At 43.6% G+C, this 21,046-nt stretch overlaps 1 protein-coding gene across 2 annotated transcripts in view; it reads left to right on the forward strand.

The window, feature by feature from the left end:
- CERS1 (ceramide synthase 1) overlaps nt 1–20,742 on the forward strand; it is a 55,360-nt gene extending 34,618 nt beyond the window's left edge. Inside the window, exons 4-7 of one of the 2 annotated variants that reach the window (XM_070931834.1) lie at nt 3,449–3,610; nt 6,862–7,009; nt 11,585–11,718; nt 19,976–20,099. In XM_070931834.1, the coding sequence (XP_070787935.1) occupies nt 3,449–3,610; nt 6,862–7,009; nt 11,585–11,718; nt 19,976–20,018 (487 nt within the window). In that variant the 3' untranslated portion in view covers nt 20,019–20,099. Of the gene's footprint in view, nt 1–3,448; nt 3,611–6,861; nt 7,010–11,584; nt 11,719–19,975 lie in introns of both variants that reach the window. The other variant, XM_070931833.1, reaches the window with a different exon arrangement.
- The last annotated feature ends 304 nt before the right edge of the window (nt 20,743–21,046 follow it).

Consider the following 21,046-nt stretch of genomic DNA (forward strand, 5'->3'; position numbering starts at 1 on the left):
CACAATTTTGGTTCTCAAGTCCTCAGACAGTTCTCTTCTCCTCTTTCTGTTGTCCATGCTTAGTGTGGCACACACAGACACACAATGCAAAGACTAAGTGAACTTCTCTCCTTTTTATCTGCTTTCAGGTGTGAGTTTTATATTGCCCACACCTATTACTTGCCCCAGGTGAGTTTAAAGGAGCATCACATACTTGAAACAATCTTATTTATCCACAATTTTGAAAGGGTGCCAATGATTTTGTCCAGCCCATTTTTGGAGTTTTGTGTGACATTATGTCCAATTTGCTTTTTTTCCTCCCTTCTTTGGTTTTGTTCCAATACACACAAAGGGAATAAACATGTGTATAGCAAAACACCAAAGCAAGAGCCTTGGTACTACAGTGGTTTAAAGCACCCTGTTATTAACACAGCTGCCTGCAATTTACTGCTGGTTCGAATCTCTCCAAGGCTCAAGGTTGACTCAGCCTTCCATCCTTTCTAAGGTAGGTTAAATGAGGACCCAGTTTGTGGGGGCAATAAGCTGACTTTGTATAAATATACAAAAGTATGAAGGCTATTGCTTAACGCACTGTAAGCCGCCCTGAGTCTCCGGAGAAGGGCGGCATATAAATCAAATTAAAAAAAAAAAAAAACATGTATTACTGCAATACTTTTCTGTGAGAAATACTCATTTTCTGGAAAAATTTCAGGGGTGCCAACATTTATGGCCATGACTGTATGTGTATAGGGCAGATATTCCAGCCCCCCATTATTCAAATAAGTTTGTGTCAGGCCTGGAAGCCATCTTTTGCCTTGGGTCTTCAAGCCTGCCACATTTACTGGGAGGGGGGATTGTATGGAGCAGGGGTGATATGTAGTCATAATAACATTCCTTTCTCAGAGAGTCAAGGACATCTTGCCCTGCACCTGGAGGGGTGTGGCTGGGAGGCCTCTCCACTTGGGACGGTGCTTTGATTGGACCATGTGATGAACTTGTGGGTGCAGGGGGAAGGGACCTGGACTTTCCTTTGGGTGGGGAAAACCTGGAAACTTTCAGATTCGGGTTTTCCCAGATGTGCCAATATGAGTTTGATGCTGTGACTCCTGATGATGTGGACAGGATTTTGGGGAGACTTAGTGCGGCCACATGTTTACTGGACCCGTGTCCCTCCTGGTTGGTACTGGCTTCCCGGGAGGTTACACGAGGCTGGCTTCAGGGTGTTATCAACGCTTCGTTGAGGGAGGGTTACTTCCCCACCGCCTTGAAAGAGGCGGTGGTGAGGCCTCTCCTCAAGAAGCCGTCCCTGGATCCGGCAATATTGGCCAACTATCGTCCTGTCTCCAACCTTCGCTTTATGGCGAAGGTTGTTGAGAGTGTGGTCGCACGACAGTTTCCGCAATTCCTGGAGGAAACATCTTATCTAGATCCGTTCCAGTCGGGTTTCAGGTCTGGGCACAGCACAGAAACGGCATTGGTCGCGTTGGTTGATGATCTCTGGAGGGCTCGGGACAGGGGTTGTTCCTCTGTTCTGGTCCTGTTAGACCTCTCAGCGGCTTTTGATACCATCGACCATGGTATCATGCTGCACCGGCTGGAAGAGTTGGGGGTGGGAGGCACCGTGTTGCGGTGGTTCTCCTCCTTTCTCTCCGACCGGTCGCAGTTTGTGTTGGCAGGGGGGCAGAGGTCGACCTCAAGGCCTCTCATTTGTGGAGTGCCGCAGGGATCGGTCCTCTCGCCTCTCCTGTTCAACATTTATGTGAAGCCGCTGGGTGAGATCATCCGTGGCTTTGGGGTGAGATACCACCAGTACGCTGATGACACCCAGCTGTACATCTCCACCCCAGGCCACCCCAATGATGCCCTTGAAGTGATGTCCCAGTGCCTGGAGGCTGTACGGATCTGGATGGGGAGGAACAGGCTCAGGCTCAACCCTTCCAAGACTGAGTGGCTGTGGCTCCCGGCATCCCGATATAGTCAGTTGACTCCATCACTGACTATTGGGGGCGAGTCATTGGCCCCCACAGAGAGGGCTCGCAATCTGGGAGTCCTCCTGGATATGCAGCTGTCCTTGGAGGAACACCTGACGGCTGTAACCAGGGGGACCTTTTGTCAGGTTCGCCTGATCCGCCAGTTGCGGCCCTTTCTTGATCGGGATTCCCTGTGCACAGTCACTCACGCCCTCGTCACCTCTCGCCTTGACTATTGCAACGCTCTCTACATGGGGCTCCCCTTGAGGAGCACCCGGAGGCTCCAGCTGGTCCAGAACGCAGCAGCGCGGGTAGTGACGGGAGCAGCATGGCGCTCCCATGTAACACCGCTCCTGCGCGAGCTGCACTGGCTCCCAGTTGTCTTCCGGGTGCGCTTCAAGGTGTTGGTTATCACCTTTAAAGCGCTCCATGGCATAGGGCCTAGCTATCTTCGAGACCGCCTGCTGCTACCAACGACCTCCCATCGACCCGTGCGCTCCCACAGAGAGGGCCTCCTCGGGGTGCCATCAGCCAGACAATGTAGGCTGGTGGCCCCCAGGGGGAGAGCCTTCTCTGTGGGGGCACCTACCCTCTGGAATCAGCTCCCCCCAGAGATACGGAGAATCCAAGACCTCAGTGCCTTCCGTCGCGCCCTTAAAACCCATTTATTTAAACAAGCCGGGCTGGCTTAAGATGAAATTTTTAACTGTTTTTTAAATGTTTTAAACGTTTTTAATTGGTAATGAGTTTTAATTGGGCCAAATTTATATATCTTTTAATTGTTTTTAATATTTGTTCTGCATGTTTTTTAATCTGGCTGTACACCGCCCTGAGTCCTCAGGGAGAAGGGCGGTATAGAAATCCAATATAAAATAAAATAAATAAATAAAATAAATGACATCTCTAATAAAATAGAACTTTGGGGAACTTCAAACCTCGGAGTCTTTTTTTCATTGGGGGTGTTACATGGAATCCTGACAATTTGTAGTTCAGAGGAGACCAGGAGAATGGCCCATGTGTGATAGCAGCAGCATTTCTATAGGGCATTCTCTCATTTTGTAACAAGGAGTGATAATCCTCAGTTGATGACATTAATTGAGCCTGGAATTACAGTTGTAGGTCATGCTCGTCTTTAAGCAGGTTACCACATGACCCCCAATTTTGCGACCTCTTGTTGCGTTGGTCATTAAGCAAACACCATGGTCATTAAACAAACCTACTGAATTCAATGGGCGGGGTATGCATGACCCGTTGTAAGTTGAGGACTGCCTGTATTCTTATGCAACTCGCCGATGCCAAGTCTAGCATGTCCAATACTGTAGCAAGCCTCTGTATTGTACTGTTTAAAACCTGCTGTCCAATAAGATGCAGTGACATGAATTTTGTCTGGGTCATTGGAGGAAGGAAAAATGACAGGCCTCTCGCATCTGCGGCCTGCTGAATTGAAAAGTTTGGACCTTTTCCCATGGCTAATAATGGCGCTTTTCTCTTCCTCACAGATACCACAACATAGGGATTCTTGTGCTCTTCCTTCATGACTTTAGTGACGTCCAGCTGGAGTTTACCAAACTCAACGTTTACTTCAAGTACCGGGGTGGCATTTACCACCGTTTAAACGACACCATTTCTAATGCCGGCTGCGTCTCCTTCAGTGTTACTTGGTGAGTCTGGTCCTCAGATCTCACGGGACCCAGTCTAGAAAAGAAACCGGAGAGGAATATTATGAATTATTGCAGGTAGTCCTTGATTTACGACCACAATTCAGCCCAAACTTTCTATTGCTAGGCAAGAGAGTTATTAAGTGAGTTTTATCCCGTTTTACCTCCTTTCTTGCTACAGTTGTTAAGTGAATCACTGCAGTTGTTAAAGTGAATCTGGCTTCCCCGTTGACTTTGCCTGTCAAAAGGTTTCAAAAGCTGATCGCATGACCCCGGGACACTGCCACCATCATAAATATATGCTAGTTGCCAAGTGTCTGAATTTTGATCACATGACCATGGGGATGCTGCAATGGCTGTAAGAGCGAATGTGCTGTGGTAACTATGAACGGTCACTAAATGAATGGTTATAAGTCGAGGACTACCTGTATTTGGCTGTTGCTCCAGTTGAATCTTCTGTAGAACATTGTAGCTTTGTCTTCTACTCCTTTTAAGATAGACTGCTCTTAAGGAAAAAGCCTTCTGATAGCTGTAACTGTCACGAGTTTTAATTCTGTCAAAGCCCAAACCTGTTTGTGAATGTTTGGGGGGGAAGACTATGGCAGAAAGCCACAAAAATGACAATGCAAAAATGCTTAATGAAATAACAATATTAAACCCAGTAAACGGAGAAAGCATGAGAAGGAAGCTCAGAATGGACTCACCCTAATATACTGGGGTATACAGTTAAGGAGGGGGCATGATGGCTTTACGGTTAAAACAGGGGCTTTGTTGGCTGGAAAGTTGACAGCTCAGGTTCGAGACCCAAGCGCTGTGTAACAGGGTGAGCTCCTGTTCCTTGCCCCAGCTGCTGCCATCTAACAATTTGAAAACATGCAAATGTGAGTAGATAAGTAGGTACCACTTAGGTGGGAAGATGTGAGTAGATAAATAGGTACCACTTCGGTGGGAAGATGTGAGTAGATAAATAGGTACCACTTCAGTGGGAAGTTGCAAGTAGATAAATAGGTACAGGAGTGAAATGCTACCAGTTCAGGTGAACCGGTAGCGGCAGTGGTGCGTGGTTTGGCAAACCGGTAGTGGTGGCGGCACGAAGCTCTGCCCACTCACCTGGATGTTGTAACCTGTTTTTGACCTTCTGCGCATGCACAGAGGATCCAAAATTGCATGTGACATGCATGTGCGCACTTCCGAACCAGTAGGGAAGGTAAGTAGATTTCACCCCTGAATAGGTACCACTTCGGTGGGAAGATGTGAGTAGATAAATAGGTACCACTTCGGTGGGAATATAATAGCATTCCATGCGCTTCGGCGTAGTCATGCTGGCCACATGACCACAGAAGCATCTTCCAACAATGCCGGCTCCCTCGGCTAAGAAATGATGACCACTGCCCCCTGGAATTGGACACGACTGGTCAAGGGAAACTGTTATCTTTACCATTACAATAAGGAAATAAAGGAAATTTGGCTTTTCTGATTGATGTCAGCCCTTCCAGAAAGGTCAGGCCAGGAAATCCTGACTGCAAGTTCAGCTTGTTGGGTGCTTGGAGCAACCTACAAGCCTTCTCAATAAACAGCAATCAGAGAAAAAGACATGTCCTGTTCCAAAATTAAAATGTTTTAAACCAGGGTTGTCCAACCGTGGCAGCTTGAAGACTTGCGGACTTCAATTTGTGGCTGGCTGGGGAATTGAAGAATTGGGAGTTGAAGTCCACAAGTCTTGGTTGGATATTCTGGTTTAAATCTCTGCCTGAACCTTACAGCTTTCTTCTTAAATTAGGAAAACCACCGTGGGCAGGTAGGTTTGGTGCACTTTTTTCCTTTCAACTGAATATTTTATTTATTTATTTTACAGAATTTATATGCCGCCCTTCTCCCGAAGGACTCAGGGCGGCGAACACAGATTAAAAACATACAATAATAAAAACCCACTAAAACCAGATTCCGGGTGCGCTTCAAGGTGTTGGTTACCACCTTTAAAGCGCTCCATGGCATAGGACCTGTGTATTTGCGGGACCGCCTTGTGCCGCCGATAGCCTCCCACCGGCCAGTACGCTCCCACAGAGAGAGACTCCTCAGGGTGCCGTCAGCCAGGCAGTGTCGGCTGGCGACCTCCAGGGGGAGGGCCTTCTCTGTGGCAGGACCTGCCCTCTGGAACAATTTGCCCTCGGAGATACGAAGGATACCAGATCTCCGGGCTTTTCGCCGTAACCTAAAAACTTTTCTTTTCCACCAAGCATGGCTGGCATAAACTCCCCCCCCCCCCTTTTGAGATGTTAGATTTTTAATTGTCTATGGGTTTTAGTTGGGATGTTTTAAATTTTGGGCCAAAGTTGTGTAATTCTTTTAAAAAAATTTAAATTTTGTATTGGAATGTTTTTTATTTTTGGCTGTGCACCGCCCTGAGTCCAGCAGGAGAAGGGTGGTATACAAATTTAATTAATTAATTAATTAATTAATTAATTTAAATAAATAAATAAAATAATAAAATAATAACATAATAAATAAAATAATAAATAAAATAATAAATAAAATAAAATAATAAATAAAATAAAATAATAAATAAAATAATAAATAATAAAAACCCAAGGATCAGAATCAGAATAGAACTTGGACGCCTATCACCTTGGCAGGCTTTATCTGCAAGATTGCTGATTTTAACTAGCAACTGACCCTCCCAGGCATGTGTGCAGAAAGGTCCCCACCTGTTGTGGCCCGCCAGCGGCCTGCGCGGATCGTGGCTGATCCCGACGACGAGGAGGCTGGTGTGGTGTCGCGCCAGCAGCCGGTGCTCGCATCGGACATGTGGTGCCAGAGGCAGAGACTCAGCCAGGGCCTTCAGAACCTCCAGAGGCTCCTTCAAGTGAAGAGAGCGAAGTGGAGGAGCCTCTTCTCAATGCTTGAGCACGCAGGGCTGCCAAAAGGCAGGAGTGGCTACTCAGGAGGAGGAGGTCTCCTCGAGAGTAAAGCTTGAGGATAATTGGCCACTCCCTTAGCCTGTTTAAGTCATGCGCTGTTAGTAAATTTCTTGCTAGAAACAACTTGTAATTATCATCAGAGCATTTTTGGAGAAGTTTTATCATATCTTGCTTTCTGGGCTGGTTGCCAACTTTTGCCGGACTTTGCTTTATTCTTTATTCTTCTAAATTTGATAAGGACCATTGGTGTGTGTCAATAACCTCAGGAATCCGGAGCTGGGGTGGAACACCACCCTAGTCTAAATTTGCTTCTGCTGCTTTGCTGTCCTTTTCCAGGTTCTGGTTCCGTTTGTACTGGTTCCCCTTGAAGGTGCTTTATGCGACCTCCCACACCAGCCTCCAGTCTGTCCCCAAAATCCCATTTTATTTCTTCTTCAACGCGCTGCTGTTTATCCTCATGCTGATGAATATCTATTGGTTCCTGGTAAGTAAAGGGCTCCTGTCAGAGGCTAGTCCAGCTTTTACCGGCTCCGTACCTACCAGTGTGAACTACAGGTAGTCCTTGACTTATCGCCGTTTGTTTAATGACCAATTCAAAGTCACAACGGCACTAAGAAAAGTGACTTAGGACCAGTTCTCACACTTAATGACTTTTGCAGCAGCATCCCAACAGTTATGTCATCAGACTTTGGGTTCTTGGAAACCGGGATGCTGAGTTTGTCATTTGCAACCTTTCCTAGGGAGCTTCTGACAAGCAAAGTCAGTGCTGGAATGATTCACTATGGCTCAATTGTGGTCGTAAATCGAGGACTACCTGTAGTGGTGAAGGTGCCGGATTAGGATTGGGGAAGACTCAGGTTTGAGCTCCCTTCAACCAGGGAAGCTCCTGAGGGAATTCGAGCTTGTTCTCTCCTCTCGTGCCAATTTAAGAGGGGTTGTAGGAAAAAATAAGAGGGAATGATGTATATACTAATTTGATCCCCCAAGTAAAGAACATGCGTGGTTCTATATATTGCCCCTTTGCAGGGGTGAAATCTAAAATTTGTTACTACCGGTTCTGTGGGCGTGGCTTAGTGGGGGGATGGTAATATGACAGTGGGCGTGGCTTTTTTTTTTTTTTTTTAACTTTTAAAAGCATTTTTTCGGCCAAAGAGGTTGTAGAAAAAATGCTTTTAAAAGTAAAAACAAAGCCTCTGATGATTGTGCGGCTCAGCTGGGCATGGGGGGCGGGCAGGGATTTTTGCTACCGGTTCTCCGAGCCACCCACCTCCATCGCTACCAGATCGGGCGATCCGGTCCGAACCGGGAGCATTTCACCCCGGCCCCTTTCTCAAGATTCTGAGTGATTTACAAGCAGAAAATGCAGTAACACTTAGAAACTTAGATTGCAAAGCCATCTGCATTGATAAATCCAGGTCAGCAAAGTAGAATCCCAAACGTCACTGCAAAGCATTCAAAAATTCAGCCCAACAAAATCACTTTATTCATTGTGTGGAAAGTTAATAGCAAAGGAAACATTTTTTTTTTTTTTTTTGGGGAATCAAGTTTTATTGATTTTTTTTTCCACATACAGACACACGCACATCTTTTATGAACAGAGAATTGGCCGTTTCATATCTTATACAACTTATCATATCCAATTTCATTTTACATAGTTACAATTTTTGCCCAAATATTCTTTTTCCATACTTTTTTAATCTTATCTTAATACTTCTATACTCATTATATAAACAGCATCACCACCCGCCCTCAAATCCTAGTTTCTTAACATTATTTCAATTAGTTATCTTATCCATTGTTAATTATATATATATATATATATATATATATATTTGTTTTCTCAGGTTTTCGTGGGTGTCTGTATGTAGGTCTTTGGTTATTCGGGTCTTCTCCCACGTAAAATTGGAAGTGTCTTGGCGACGTTTCGACGAAGTCTCATTCGTCATCTTCAGGCTGGTGTTCTCGGCTTCGTGCTTCCAGGAATGAGACTTCGTCGAAACGTCGCCAAGACACTTCCAATTTTATGTGGGAGAAGACCCGAATAACCAAAGACCTATATATATATATATATATATATATATATATTTATTTATTTATTTATTTATTTACCAAAAATTTATATGCCGCCCTTCTCCCTAAGGACTCGGCGGCGAACACAAGTTAAAAACATACAATAATAAAAAGTAAAGTGATTAAAACCCAGATTAAAACAACAACAATCAAAATAATAAAACCCAAGGATCAGGGTCAACCCATTTGTTGGAATAGCCAAGTCTTTAAGTCCCGACGGACTTTTAACTTTCTTATTGATTCGTTCTTCATCCTAATAAATTTGAACATGAATATGCTTGGGGTTGCCTTTCTATCATTTCATTCTTCTCCTCTCTTTCCCTTCCCTTCTTCTATCCTTTTCTACTTTCTTCTTTCCTACTCCTTCTCTACTTCCCCTTCCTTTCCCCCTCCTCCTTCCTTCCTTCCTCCCTTTCTAACCTTCTCTCCTACTCTTATTTCCCCTCTCTTTCTTCCTTTCCTTTTCCCTTTCTTCTATTCCTCTCTCTCCTTCCTCTCTTCTCCTTCTTCCCTCTACTCCTCCTTCCATTCTCTCTCCATTGTTGTATTTATTTTCAATTCAATATTTTCCACAATGGTATCCGGGCAACCACAATTTTTTCTCCATTTATTAACAATATTTTTCAAAGTCCCCAGCACGTTTTTTAATTATTAACAATGTATTTCAACTTATTCCATTTTTGCATTAAAACCTTTTAATTTAATTAACCTTCCACCTCTTTTTTTCCTTGGTTCCTAATTTCTTATTCCAACATCAATTATTTTCCACTATCTTGGGGCTGCGATCCTACACATCTGCTGAACTCCAATAATAATATTAATAATGATGATGATGATGATGATGTTATTAACTTGTATGCTACCCAACTCTCAATGATTCAGGGTGGCTCACAGGAATGAACGAAGAAATGACAATATAAAATTAACAAGAAATAGGTAAATGTTGGCCAACACAACCATTTCCCTCCCTCTGTCAGGTTTCGAGGTCTACAGCCTGGGTGAAGAATCAATGGCTTCTTTGGCTCTTCTAAATGACAGCAATGGGGCCCGTTAGATTTTGGCGGGAATCTCTTTCCAGATTAATGCCACAGAGAAGCCATGTTTGCAGAGTCCTGAGAGAGGACTCTGTGTTTGTGCATATGTGTGTGTAGAATAGTCCTAGTAAATATAATTGTGCTCTTTGTGGGCCTTTTATCGGTAGTCCTTGAGCCCAACGTTTTTGTTGCTAAGCGAGACAGTAGTAGTTAAGTGATTTTTGCCTCATTGTACCACCTTCCTTTCCACAGTTGTTAAGTGAATTGCTGCATTTGTTACAGTAGTAGCCAAAATTGTGGAAACCTTTTGGGAAAAGTGTATTTTTGAGGTTTGACGGCTAATAACACCAGTTTTATTTTATTTTTTTTTGGAGTTTCAAGATAATCATATTCCATTGCTAGAATGGCCTGAGAGTAGCCCAGACCTTCACCCAATTGAAAATCTATGGAGCAGACTAAATTTTAGCCACTACTGTAAGTTAATAACCTGGTTGTTAAGTGCATCTGGCTTCCCCTTTGACTTTGGTCGTCAAGAGGGTCGCAAAAGGTGATCACACAATTCCAGGATACTGCAACCATCATAAATATGAACCAGTTGCCAAGCATCCGAGGTTTATTCATGGGGGGACCGTGGGGATGTTGCCACGATCATCAGTGTGAAAAATGGTCACAAGTCCCCTTTTTTTCAGTGCCTTTGTAACTTTGAAACAGTCACTAAATGAATGGTTGTGAGTTGAGGACTAGCCATAGCCATTGTTACTGTATTGTTTTACATTCACATGGTTTTGCATAGAACTCCTGTTCCCACAGGAAGTACCGTATTTTTCAGACTATAAGACTCTTCGAAATATAAGACGCATCTAGCTTTTGGGGAGGAAAACAAGGGGAAAAAATCTGCCTCCCAGCAATTTGCCTCCTTGCAGCAAACAGCAGTCAGCATGGTCAGCTTCATCACAGCCTGATTTAGCACAAACAGCTGACTGGCAGTTGGATCTGCCTCTCGGAATACCTCATATCAACTGTTCCAGGCTGTGGGGATTAGCGCCACCCATCAGCAGCAGCTCCCATCGGCGCTGTCACCTATCATCGCCGCCGCTTATCCCCGCCAGCTGGAACGGGCTGAAAATGGGACGGACAGAGGTCGAAAATGGGGCACACGGAGTAGGGGTGATATTCACTTACCTTCCCTACCATTTTGCAAATGTGCACGTGCCGCATACGCAGAGACTGAAAATTGTCACAAAAAAGGGACTTCATGACGTCCGCACGGATGGGCGAGGCCTACTGTATCGTGCGATCCAGATAGAACCGGCTGAATTTCACCCCTGGCGTGGAGGTTGAAAATGGGATGCAAGAAGGCCAAAAATGGGGCACGCGGAAGCAGCGATAGGTGATAGTGGCAATTGGCATTGCTGATCCCCACAGCTGATAGGAGGTATTCTGAGAAGCCGATCCAACTGCCAATCAGCTACTCGTGCTGAATCAGGCTGTGCTGAAGCTGACCATGCTACTTGCTGCAAGGAGGTAAATTGCTGGGAGGCAGAGGCTGAAGGGTGAGGGCCGGTGGGTGGGCGGAGCTTCAGCAACATCCGCTGTGTAAGAAGAATAGACATTTCCACCCACTTTTTTAGGGGTGGGGGCGAAGTGCGTCTTATATTCTGAAAAGTACGGTAATCTGAGATGTGTGTCTTGCCTTCGATCCAATTTTCTCCCGCAGCAGACTGATTCTAAATGCCCAGATCACACATTATCCTCACATCAGCCTTGTGAAGTAAGCTAGGCTAAGAGAGAATCCTAAATCTTCCTGTACCATTGAATGTAGACTGAGAGTGGATATATCCCCATATGCTAAATTGACCCAGCAGGCTGATGAAGCAGGTAAGAGTCCAACAAGCCCGATGGGAAAATCTGTGATCCAGCAAAGCTGATTGGTTCTCCTCTTCTCCTCTTGGCAGTACATCGTTGTTTTTGTGGCCAAGGTTTTGCTAGGACAAATGCAGGAAATGAAGGATATACGGGAATATGATATTGATGCTGCTTCTAAGAAGACAGACAAGGAGCTTCATCTCCACAACTCTTGGAAGGAAGGGTAAGGACGTCTAAAAGCCATGGATTTCTCTTCTTTCTTTCCCTCACTTTCCTCCTAACAACAGCCAGTTGGTTGCTTCTGAGTGGCATGCAAAAACAGCTTAAGTTACAACTTGAATCCTGTCCTTAATATCAAGGATACCAAATACTTTTCTAAATATTTTTTATTTTTTTTCCAACATAAACATAAAATATATCTTTTACGAACGAAGTCTTAATCCGGTCATAAATAAGTACAATCGATTACATTTTTTAACAAACTCCATTCAAAATTTCCTCATTGCATCTTTTAAAATTACAAATCAAAACAAAAATGTTTAACTTAAATTCTAACATCTTAATTTAGGCCATACTATTATATCACCACAAATCTTAATTCCCAAATAAACTCCACTCATTTTTATATCCAAATATAAGTTCATTCTAACTCTTTCCTAAATTTTCTCCATTACTTCTTTTAACATCAATATCGAAACACAAATTTAAGAAATATTATAACCTCTTGATCTAAGTATTTACCTTACTAATTTATCACCACAAATCTTAATTTCCAATATATACAACTCTATTTTTATTTCAATTTATAAATCAAAATTCTATCTGTATTTCTTAATGTCTGGACCCATTTCATCCAATCCTTAGATCTTAAACTTTGTCAATTTACACTTAATTTTCTTGAGCTTATCATCTATTACACATTTCATTTTACACAGAATAATCTCAAAATCGTTTCACTTCATTTTAATTGTCTTCCAACATATTCTTTTTCACCCCATATTAATTTAACTATTTTCCAGTATATTCTCCTCTATATCTCCAACTATTGTTTAGTTGATTTCCAGCAAATTTTATTTTAGCTGAATTTCAGCGTATTCACCTCCATAACCCCAACTGTTGTTTGACTGATTTCCAGCATATTTTATTTTGGCTGATTTCTAGCATATTTTCCTCCCTACCTCCAACTATTGTTTGGCTGATTTCCAGCATATTTTATTTTGGCTGATTTCCAGCATATTCTCCTCCATACCTCCAACTATCGTTTGACTGATTTCCAGCATATTTTATTTTGGCTGATTTCCAGCATATTCTCCACATCCACCTCTTGTTTGGCTGATACCCAGCATATTTTGTTTTGAGTGTTTTCTTTTCAGTATATTTATCTATTATTTAATTATTTCCAAATATACTCTTCCAGGGTGTTTCCCAACCTATTTCTTAATGTTGATCATTTCCAACATACATTAAATTCGATCGCAATTTGTTACTTAAATCTGTGTTTCTTACTTTATTATCCAATAGTTCATTAATCATTCACATTTAATCATATTTACCATTCTCAACTTTGTTTACCGTTTAAAATTAAAACATGTTACATCAAACATATTCTCCACTTGTTCTCCCATAGTCTAATAAATTTTACAATTTAAAATTACAGCATATTGCATCAGACATATTCTCCACTTATTCTCCCAGTCTAATAAATTTTCTTAAATTTGTCTCATGTTAATATATACTCTTATGCTTTTGTAAAAATATCATTTTTAACCACCTTAACATCAAATTTCTATTTTAGTTACTTTTTTTTATTTTCCATCTTTATTTCTCCATAGACACCTCCTGCTTATATTTAAAACTCATTTAAACATTTAAACATTACATTTTAAGTTTATCTATTTTATTTCTTCATTTCCCTATCTGTCCATAAGTATTCTACTTCAAAATCAGTATATCCATGTTTGAAACTCTACATATCATTTTAATTCTATTGTAAAGTCTGTTCCATGTAGAATCCATCAGTTTCCTTATTTTGTTCCTGCACCACTTCTTTTGTCCCTGCGCCAGTTAGTTTCGATTTTATTAGTTCCATTACATTTCTTCTTTCTTTATAAAACCACCCATAGGCAGAAAAGGAATCTCCAAAATCCAAAAATCCATAATTATTTTCTAAGTAATCCAGGATAAATAGCCAGTCAAAATAGTTCTTTTTCAAGCAGAAGGCGAGTCTCCGCAATTTACATTTTCACTTAGTCACAGCAATCTCCATTTTGTAGCAATTATGTAACCATCCGTTTGCCTTGCTTCATCTAACTTTTAAAGGTGTTAAGTCCTTATTTATCGCTTTTCTCTTTTTCCAAAGATTGAATCTGTTCCAATTTGAAGGAAAACTCAGTTTTCTAATTTGTTAATAGCCAATTCGTCCAAAACAGTCAGTACTAAAGTAAATTCCTTAATGGGTCATTATCCCATATTGTTACTTTACAAAATCTTCAAGCCCCGCAAATCTACAGCCTCTGTTTAAGGCTGGGGGTCTTACTAGTAAAAGTCCATCGTCTAACGTTGTTTCTCGCCTGGGTTGGTGTCACTCACCCGGCTTCAAAGCACATAGTTCTTTCTTTCTTCTTTCCTCCTGCACAATTCTTTCCCGGTTTGTCCCAGCTTAGTGACAGCCGCAATGGCTGCCTCCCCCCACTGCCTACTCCGAGGAACTTGCCTGTTCCTCTCGACCGTCCGAGGAGCCCCTCACCTTCCCCTGTCCCTACAAGACAGGTTCGGTCCAAAGACCCATTGGCGGCAGCTCGTCAGTCAGGATTTTCGCGGGGCTCATCAGAACCCGCTATTTCCCTGACTGCATCGCTGGGACGCCAAACCGGAAGTCCAAGGATACCAAATACTTTTCTAATTCCTCCAAATACCATATTTTTCGGACTATAAAACGCACCGGAGTATAAGACACACCAAGATTTCAAAGAGGTAAACGAGAAAAAAAAAGTTTTTGCTCTCCCCGGCCTCCAAGAGCACTCTGCAGGCCTCCCAAACCCTCTGCGTGTCCCGTTTTTGCAAAAAGTGGGCCTGTTTTTTGCAAAAATGGGACGCGCAGGGTAGGATTTTGGGAGGCCAAAAATGGCTGTATTCGGTGTATAAAACGCACCAACATTTCCACCCTTTTAGGGTGGGGGGTAAAAGTGCATCTTATACTCTGAAAAGTACGGTAATTCCCTTAGTGCCACCCCAGGTCTAATACAACTAAAAGTTCTCCAAAGGAGATTGCAAATACGCTTCGTTCTGCACGGAAAGAAGAAATAGAGAGGAATAGTGAATCGATAGACCGACGGAGTCCATAAAAAGCATCCCTTCCATTGCTAATTATGGAATCTAGCTCTGGCCAGATCTGGTTACCCTCCCCCAATATTTTAGATCCGGTTTTTTGGGAGGAGTGTTTCTCAACCTCGGCAGCTTTAAGGCTGACTGGGGAATTCTGGGAATTGAAGTCCACATAGCTTTGAAGTTGCTGAGGCCGAGAAACACTGACTTGAGAGCAATGGACTTAACAACCTTATCTGACTCTTTTAACCCTACCCTCCTGGGGTGAAGACCAAGAATAGTATCCATTTCAAGTACCCTTCATCTTTCACTTTCTCAAGGAGGCATGTTGTAGGAAACAGCCTGCAAATTTCTTTTAGAGCTGCTGCAAATTATGGAGCAGTTTCAGGGGGAAGAAAATGCTGTCCCCAGCTCTTATTCGGAAAGTACCGTATATTTTTTTTAAAAAAAAATTAAATAAAATTCAAAAGTACCGTACACAACCTCACAGAGTTAAAAAAACAAACAAAAAACACAGCTGTTTCAATTTCACTCTGCAGTAAATGGGGAAAACCAGTCATTGGGTCTTTTAGGTTATGCAGGAAAGCCTAAAAACAATATGACCAGAAATTTCTGGGAGTGACCTAGCTAGCAAAAGACAGACTTGCAGAATGGAGTGGAGAATTGGGCAGCGGAGAGGATTAAGCTCATGTAAGAGAAATGCCAAACGGTGGAGAAATCCTGTAACTCGGGACCAAAGACTCCGCCCTCTTATATGTTTCCTGAATGCCAGAATGATACTCATTGACAGCTATCTCGGGATTGATCCAAACATACTGCACATTCCTTGGCCTTATGGACCTCGGACACTTATTTATGAATTATGAGCACTGCCTTCTGTTCCATTCATGTTAGTAGGGACTTTCCTTATCTCTCCATCTGCTGCCTTTAAGAGGTTATGCATCCAAGGAGCCCCATATCCCGGTCACTTATTTGCTAGACCAGTGGTCCCCAACCTTTTTATCGCCGCGGACCAATCAGCCTTTGATAATTTTACCGTGGCCCGCTGACCGCGCGCAGGGGTGGGGGCTTTGGGCCACACGTGCGTACCTGCGCGGGGCTCTCTTCCCTGGAGCCTTTGCGCACGGCCCAGGAGCTTTTGCGCACGGCCCAGGAGCTTTTGCGCACGGCCCAGGAGCCTTTGCGCTGCAGCGTTCATGTCCCCCGGCCGCTGCGCGGCCCGGTGCCAGGTACTCCATGGCCCGGCACCGGTCCGCGGACCGGGGGTTGGGGACCACTGTGCTAGACCACACAGTGTTACCATTAACAGTTCAGTTGCCCTTCCTATTAGCCCCAGTTCCTACATTAATAAAGCAATGGTGAAATCCAAATTTTTTTACTACCGGTTCTGTGGGTGTGGCTTGGTGGGCGTGGCAGGGGAAGGATACTGCAAAATCTCCATTCCCACCCCAATGCAGGAGAAGCATACTGCAAAATCTCCATTCCCACCCCACTCTGGGGCCAGCCAGAAGTGGTATTTGCCAGTTCTCAGAACTGCTCAAAATTTCCGCAACCGGTTCTCCCGAACTTGTCAGAACCTGCTGGATTTCACCCCTGTAATAAGCCCTCCATTATTAAGCGTGTTACAAATCAGCTACAGTTCATCCATCCATTCCAACCAATTGTAAGAAATGAAAATATACCTTGATTTAAAAAATACTGAATTATATACTTATGGATACATACGTACAGATATGAAATACCGGTAGTCCTCAACTCATGACTACAATTGAGCCCAAAGTTCCTATTGCTAAACAAGACAGTTGTTAAGTGAGCTTTGTCCCATATTACGACCTTTTCTGCCACAGTTGTTAAGTGAATCACTGCAGTTGTTACGTTAATGACACTTAAGATTCACTTAACACAGTTGTTAAGTGAATGTGGCTTCCACATTGACTTGTCAGAAGGTCGCGAAGAGTGATCACACGATCCTGGGACCACTACAACTATCGTACGTGCCAGTTCACAAGCGTCCGAATTTTGATCATGTGACCATGGGAGATGCTGCAACAGTTGTGAGTGTGAAAAACAATCAGAAGTCACTTTTTCCAGTGCTGTTGTAACTTTCAACAGTCACTAAACGTATGATATAAGTCAAGGACTACTTGTACAGATGTGGGGAAGGGGGTGTCGGTGTCCATTATTCATAATTGTTCATTAAATGCAACCTTCAGGGACACTGAAGAAAGTGTTTTGTGACACCATGTATTCAAGGTTTCACTACAATTTGAAATGTATTTTTTTAAAACAATTCTATTGCAATGTTTCTGTTAAATAAACACCTTTCTAAATATTGAGCCTGAGGTGGTAGGAGGACATATTTAAATATATGCAGTGTATTAATAATAGATGCATTTCATTAAAATACTCATTAAAACTGAAATTTAGTAAAGCTTATTTAATTTTCTGTTCTGGACTTAAACCATGTTTGGGGAATAAAGTGCCTACAAATAGCCCTTGCTTAACCATCATTTGCTCAGTGATTGTTTGAATTTACAGTGGCACCGAATGAGTGGTATTTACTACTAGTCCTTAAACATATTTAAGTCATAGGATCCCCAAGGTCACGATCGCCATTTGAGACTTTTACTGCCAGCCTCCAACAAGGAAAACCAAATTGAAAGCTGGTAAGGAGGCTTCTAATGGCAACCACATGATGTCTCGCTTAATGACAGCATGGAATTTGCTTAAGGACAGCAACATGAAGTGCTGGAACTGCCATCCCTAAGCAGCACAGACATGCGATACTATGCTTTACCTCTGCATCACTTAGCAATAAGAATTCCTGATCCCAGTAGCCAACATTAACAAATAGTCCTCGACTTATGACCATTCATTTAACAACCATTTCAAATTATGATGGCACTGAAAAAAAGTGACTTATGACCAGTCCTTCCACTTACAACTATCAGTGTTGACAACTGGCATGTATTTATGATATTTATTTATTTATTTATTTGTTTAAATTTCTATACCGCCCTTCTCCAATATAGGACTCAGGGCGGTGAACAGCCAAAGTAAAAACAAGACATACATACAAAACATACAAAATCTAAAAAACTGATTAAAATAATTAAATATCTTGGCCATAATTAAAACTGTTCCAATTTAAAATCACTTTAAAAGTTTGACTCAAGCCAGCCCAGCTAGTTGAAATAAATGGGTTTTCAGGGCCCGACGAAAAATCCGGAGGTCTGTTATTGTACGTAACTCTGGGGGGAGGTTGTTCCAGAGGGTGGGCGCCACCACAGAGAAGGCTCTCCCCCTGGGGGTCGCCAGCCGACATTGTCTGGCGGACGGCACCCTGAGGAGGCCTACTCTGTGTGAGCGTACTGGCCGGTGGGAGGCTATTGGTGGCAGAAGGCGGTCTCGTAAGTACCCCCGGCCCTAAGCCATGGAGCGCTTTAAAGGTGGTCACCAACACCTTGAAGCGCACCCGGAAGACCACCGGGAGCCAGTGCAGCTCGCGCAGGAGAGGTGTCACATGGGAGCGCCTCGTCGCTCCCATAATCCCCCGCGCGGCCGCGTTCTGGACCAGCTGGAGCCTCCGGGTGCACCCCAGGGGGAGCCCCATGTAGAGAGCGTTGCAGTAGTCCAGGCGGGAAGTGACGAGTGCCTGAGTGACTGTGCGTAAGGAGTCCCGATCTAGAAAGGGGCGCAACTGGCGTATCAGGCGAACCTGATAGAAAGCCCCCCTGGCCACGGCCGCCAAATGATCTTCTAAAGACAGCCGTGCGTCCAGGAGGACGCCCAAGTTACGAGCCCTCTCCGTGGGGGCGAGTGATTCACCCCCAATAGCCAGCGATGGCATCAGCTGGCTATATCGGGACGCCGGAAGCCACAGCCACTCGGTCTTGGAGGGGTTGAGTCGGAGCCTGTTTCTCCCCATCCAGGCCCGCATGGCCTCCAGGCACTGGGACATCACTTCAAGGGCATCATTGGGGTGGCCTGGGGTGGAGATGTACAGCTGGGTGTCATCAGCGTACTGATGGAACTCCACCCCGAAGCCACGGATGATCTCACCCAGCGGCTTTACATAAATGTTGAACAGAAGGGGCGAGAGGACCGACCCTTGTGGCACCCCACAAGCAAGGTGCCTCGGGGTCGACCGCTGCCCCCCCTATTTATAGCACCCCGGGGTCATGTGATCACCATTTACAACGTTCCCAGACTTCCTAAAACCAGCTCAGCGGGGGAAGCCAAAACCGCTTCACAACCATGGCGAAAAAGGTTGTAAAATCAGGCATGACTCACCGAACAACTGCGTTGCTTGGCAACAGACATCTTGGTTCCAACTGTCATAAGTCAAGGACTACTCGAATGGTGATTCCAGGGCCACGCCCACTCATCTGCATAGCCACACCTGAGGCCAATGGTCAGAAGGCACGACCGAATAGTAAACACTGGGTTTTTCCCCCCCACTAGTTGTCCATGGAGGACCTGTATACTGCATGAGTCAAAAAGAGGGCTGTGAAAGTATTTACAGACCCCTCACATGCTGGACCTAAACTGTTCCAACTCCTACCCTCAAAACGACGCTATAGAGCACTGCACACCAAGACAACTAGACACAAGGACAGTTTTTTCCTGAACGCCATCACTCTGCTAAACAAATAATTCCCTCAACACTGTCAAACTATTCACTAAGTCTGCACTACTATTAATCTTCTCATCATTCCCACCACCCATCTCCTTCCACTTATGACTATGACTGTAACTTTGTTGGTTGTATCCTTACAATTTATATTGATATTGTTTCCTGAGTGCTTATTTGTACCCTATGACGATCATTAAGTGTTGTACCTTATGATTCTTGATGAACGTATCTTTTCTTTTATGTACACTGAGAGCATATGCACCAAAGACAAATTCCTTGTGTGTCCAGTCACACTTGGCCAATAAAAAATTCTATTCTATTCTATTCTATTCTATTCTATTCTATTCTATTCTATTCTATTCTATTCTATTCTATTCTATTCTATTCTAATTCTAATTCTAATTCTAATTCTAATTCTATTATTCTATTCTATTCTAATTCTAATTCTATTCTATTATTCTATTCTATTCTATTCTAATTCTAATTCTATTCTGTTCTGTTCTTTGTTTCTCCTCTGTAGAAATCACCTGAAGAACGGCATCATGAAAGACAAGCGGTTATAGAAGCGCTCGCAGGACCACACGTGCACAGAGCCGAATTCTGGAGAAACCCGCAAGGAACCCTTCATTCAAACTCCAGCCTGTTCAGGGGTGAACTGAAGAAAATAAGAACTGCCACTCAATCCCGCCCAGGGTTGACAACTAAGTTCTAATTGAGGAGTGATTTACAAATTTTCTTTTTTTAAAAAAAAAAGTCCCTGGAGTTGGATTTCAAGCTGGATTTCCATTAGCAAGTGATGGAAACTAGAAGTAGGAGGAGGCCCATGACGCGTCATTTAGCCGGGTCAGGTTGGACAGCAGGGCATTCACACACAAATAGCTGCTTCCAACCCCTGGTGTATCAGTGGCGCCTAGTAGGAAAAGTTTCCCACCAGGGTGGGAGGGATGAGGAATTGTGCAGGCAGGGCCTTCTCTGTGATGGCCCGAAGAAGGCAGAACTGTTTTCCCCTTGGTTCAGGACTCCTGATTGGTTGAAGAGGAAATAAGGGTGGAAATCCCTTCAGGATCTTCAGCTGGCAAAAGCAATGGTAGAAGGAAAGCACATGTGCGAATCGATGAATTTTCAGCCTTGCAAGTTGGGGTTGGAAAGGAGTATCTCACAAAGCCCTGTGGCACTTTTTACCCCTATTCCCGTTTCTAAACCATGTTCGTTCCCCCCCCCCCCGCCCTTTGTTCTAGTTGGGAGAGGAAAAAGGTGGCGGGAGTGTTTTTGTCTTAACTGCGTGTATTGGAGAAGTTGTATATAAAATAAGGCTTGGATTCACAAGATGATGTTTTCTGAATTGTCTTTGAAAACAGGGTTTTTTTTGTTTCTTTGTTTATCTAGCAATATTTATAGTTACACGATGGGGGATGCACCAATCCATATTCGGTTTTCATTTCACAACTTCCAGACTCCGGTCGATCACTGGGTTTTTTTTCCCCAGGCAGAGTGATACCTCCCTGTCAGAGGCAGTCTATCTCTCAACATTGAGACATAACTTGGAATAGGAGAGAACAAGAAACCGCAAGCAAGCAGACCTGGTACCTCA

The sequence above is a fragment of the Pituophis catenifer genome, unplaced genomic scaffold, assembly GCF_029215685.1.
Source record: "Pituophis catenifer annectens isolate HBS135680 unplaced genomic scaffold, rPitCat1.0.hap2 SCAF_1, whole genome shotgun sequence".
In the NCBI taxonomy this organism is placed as follows: Eukaryota; Metazoa; Chordata; class Lepidosauria; order Squamata; family Colubridae; genus Pituophis; species Pituophis catenifer.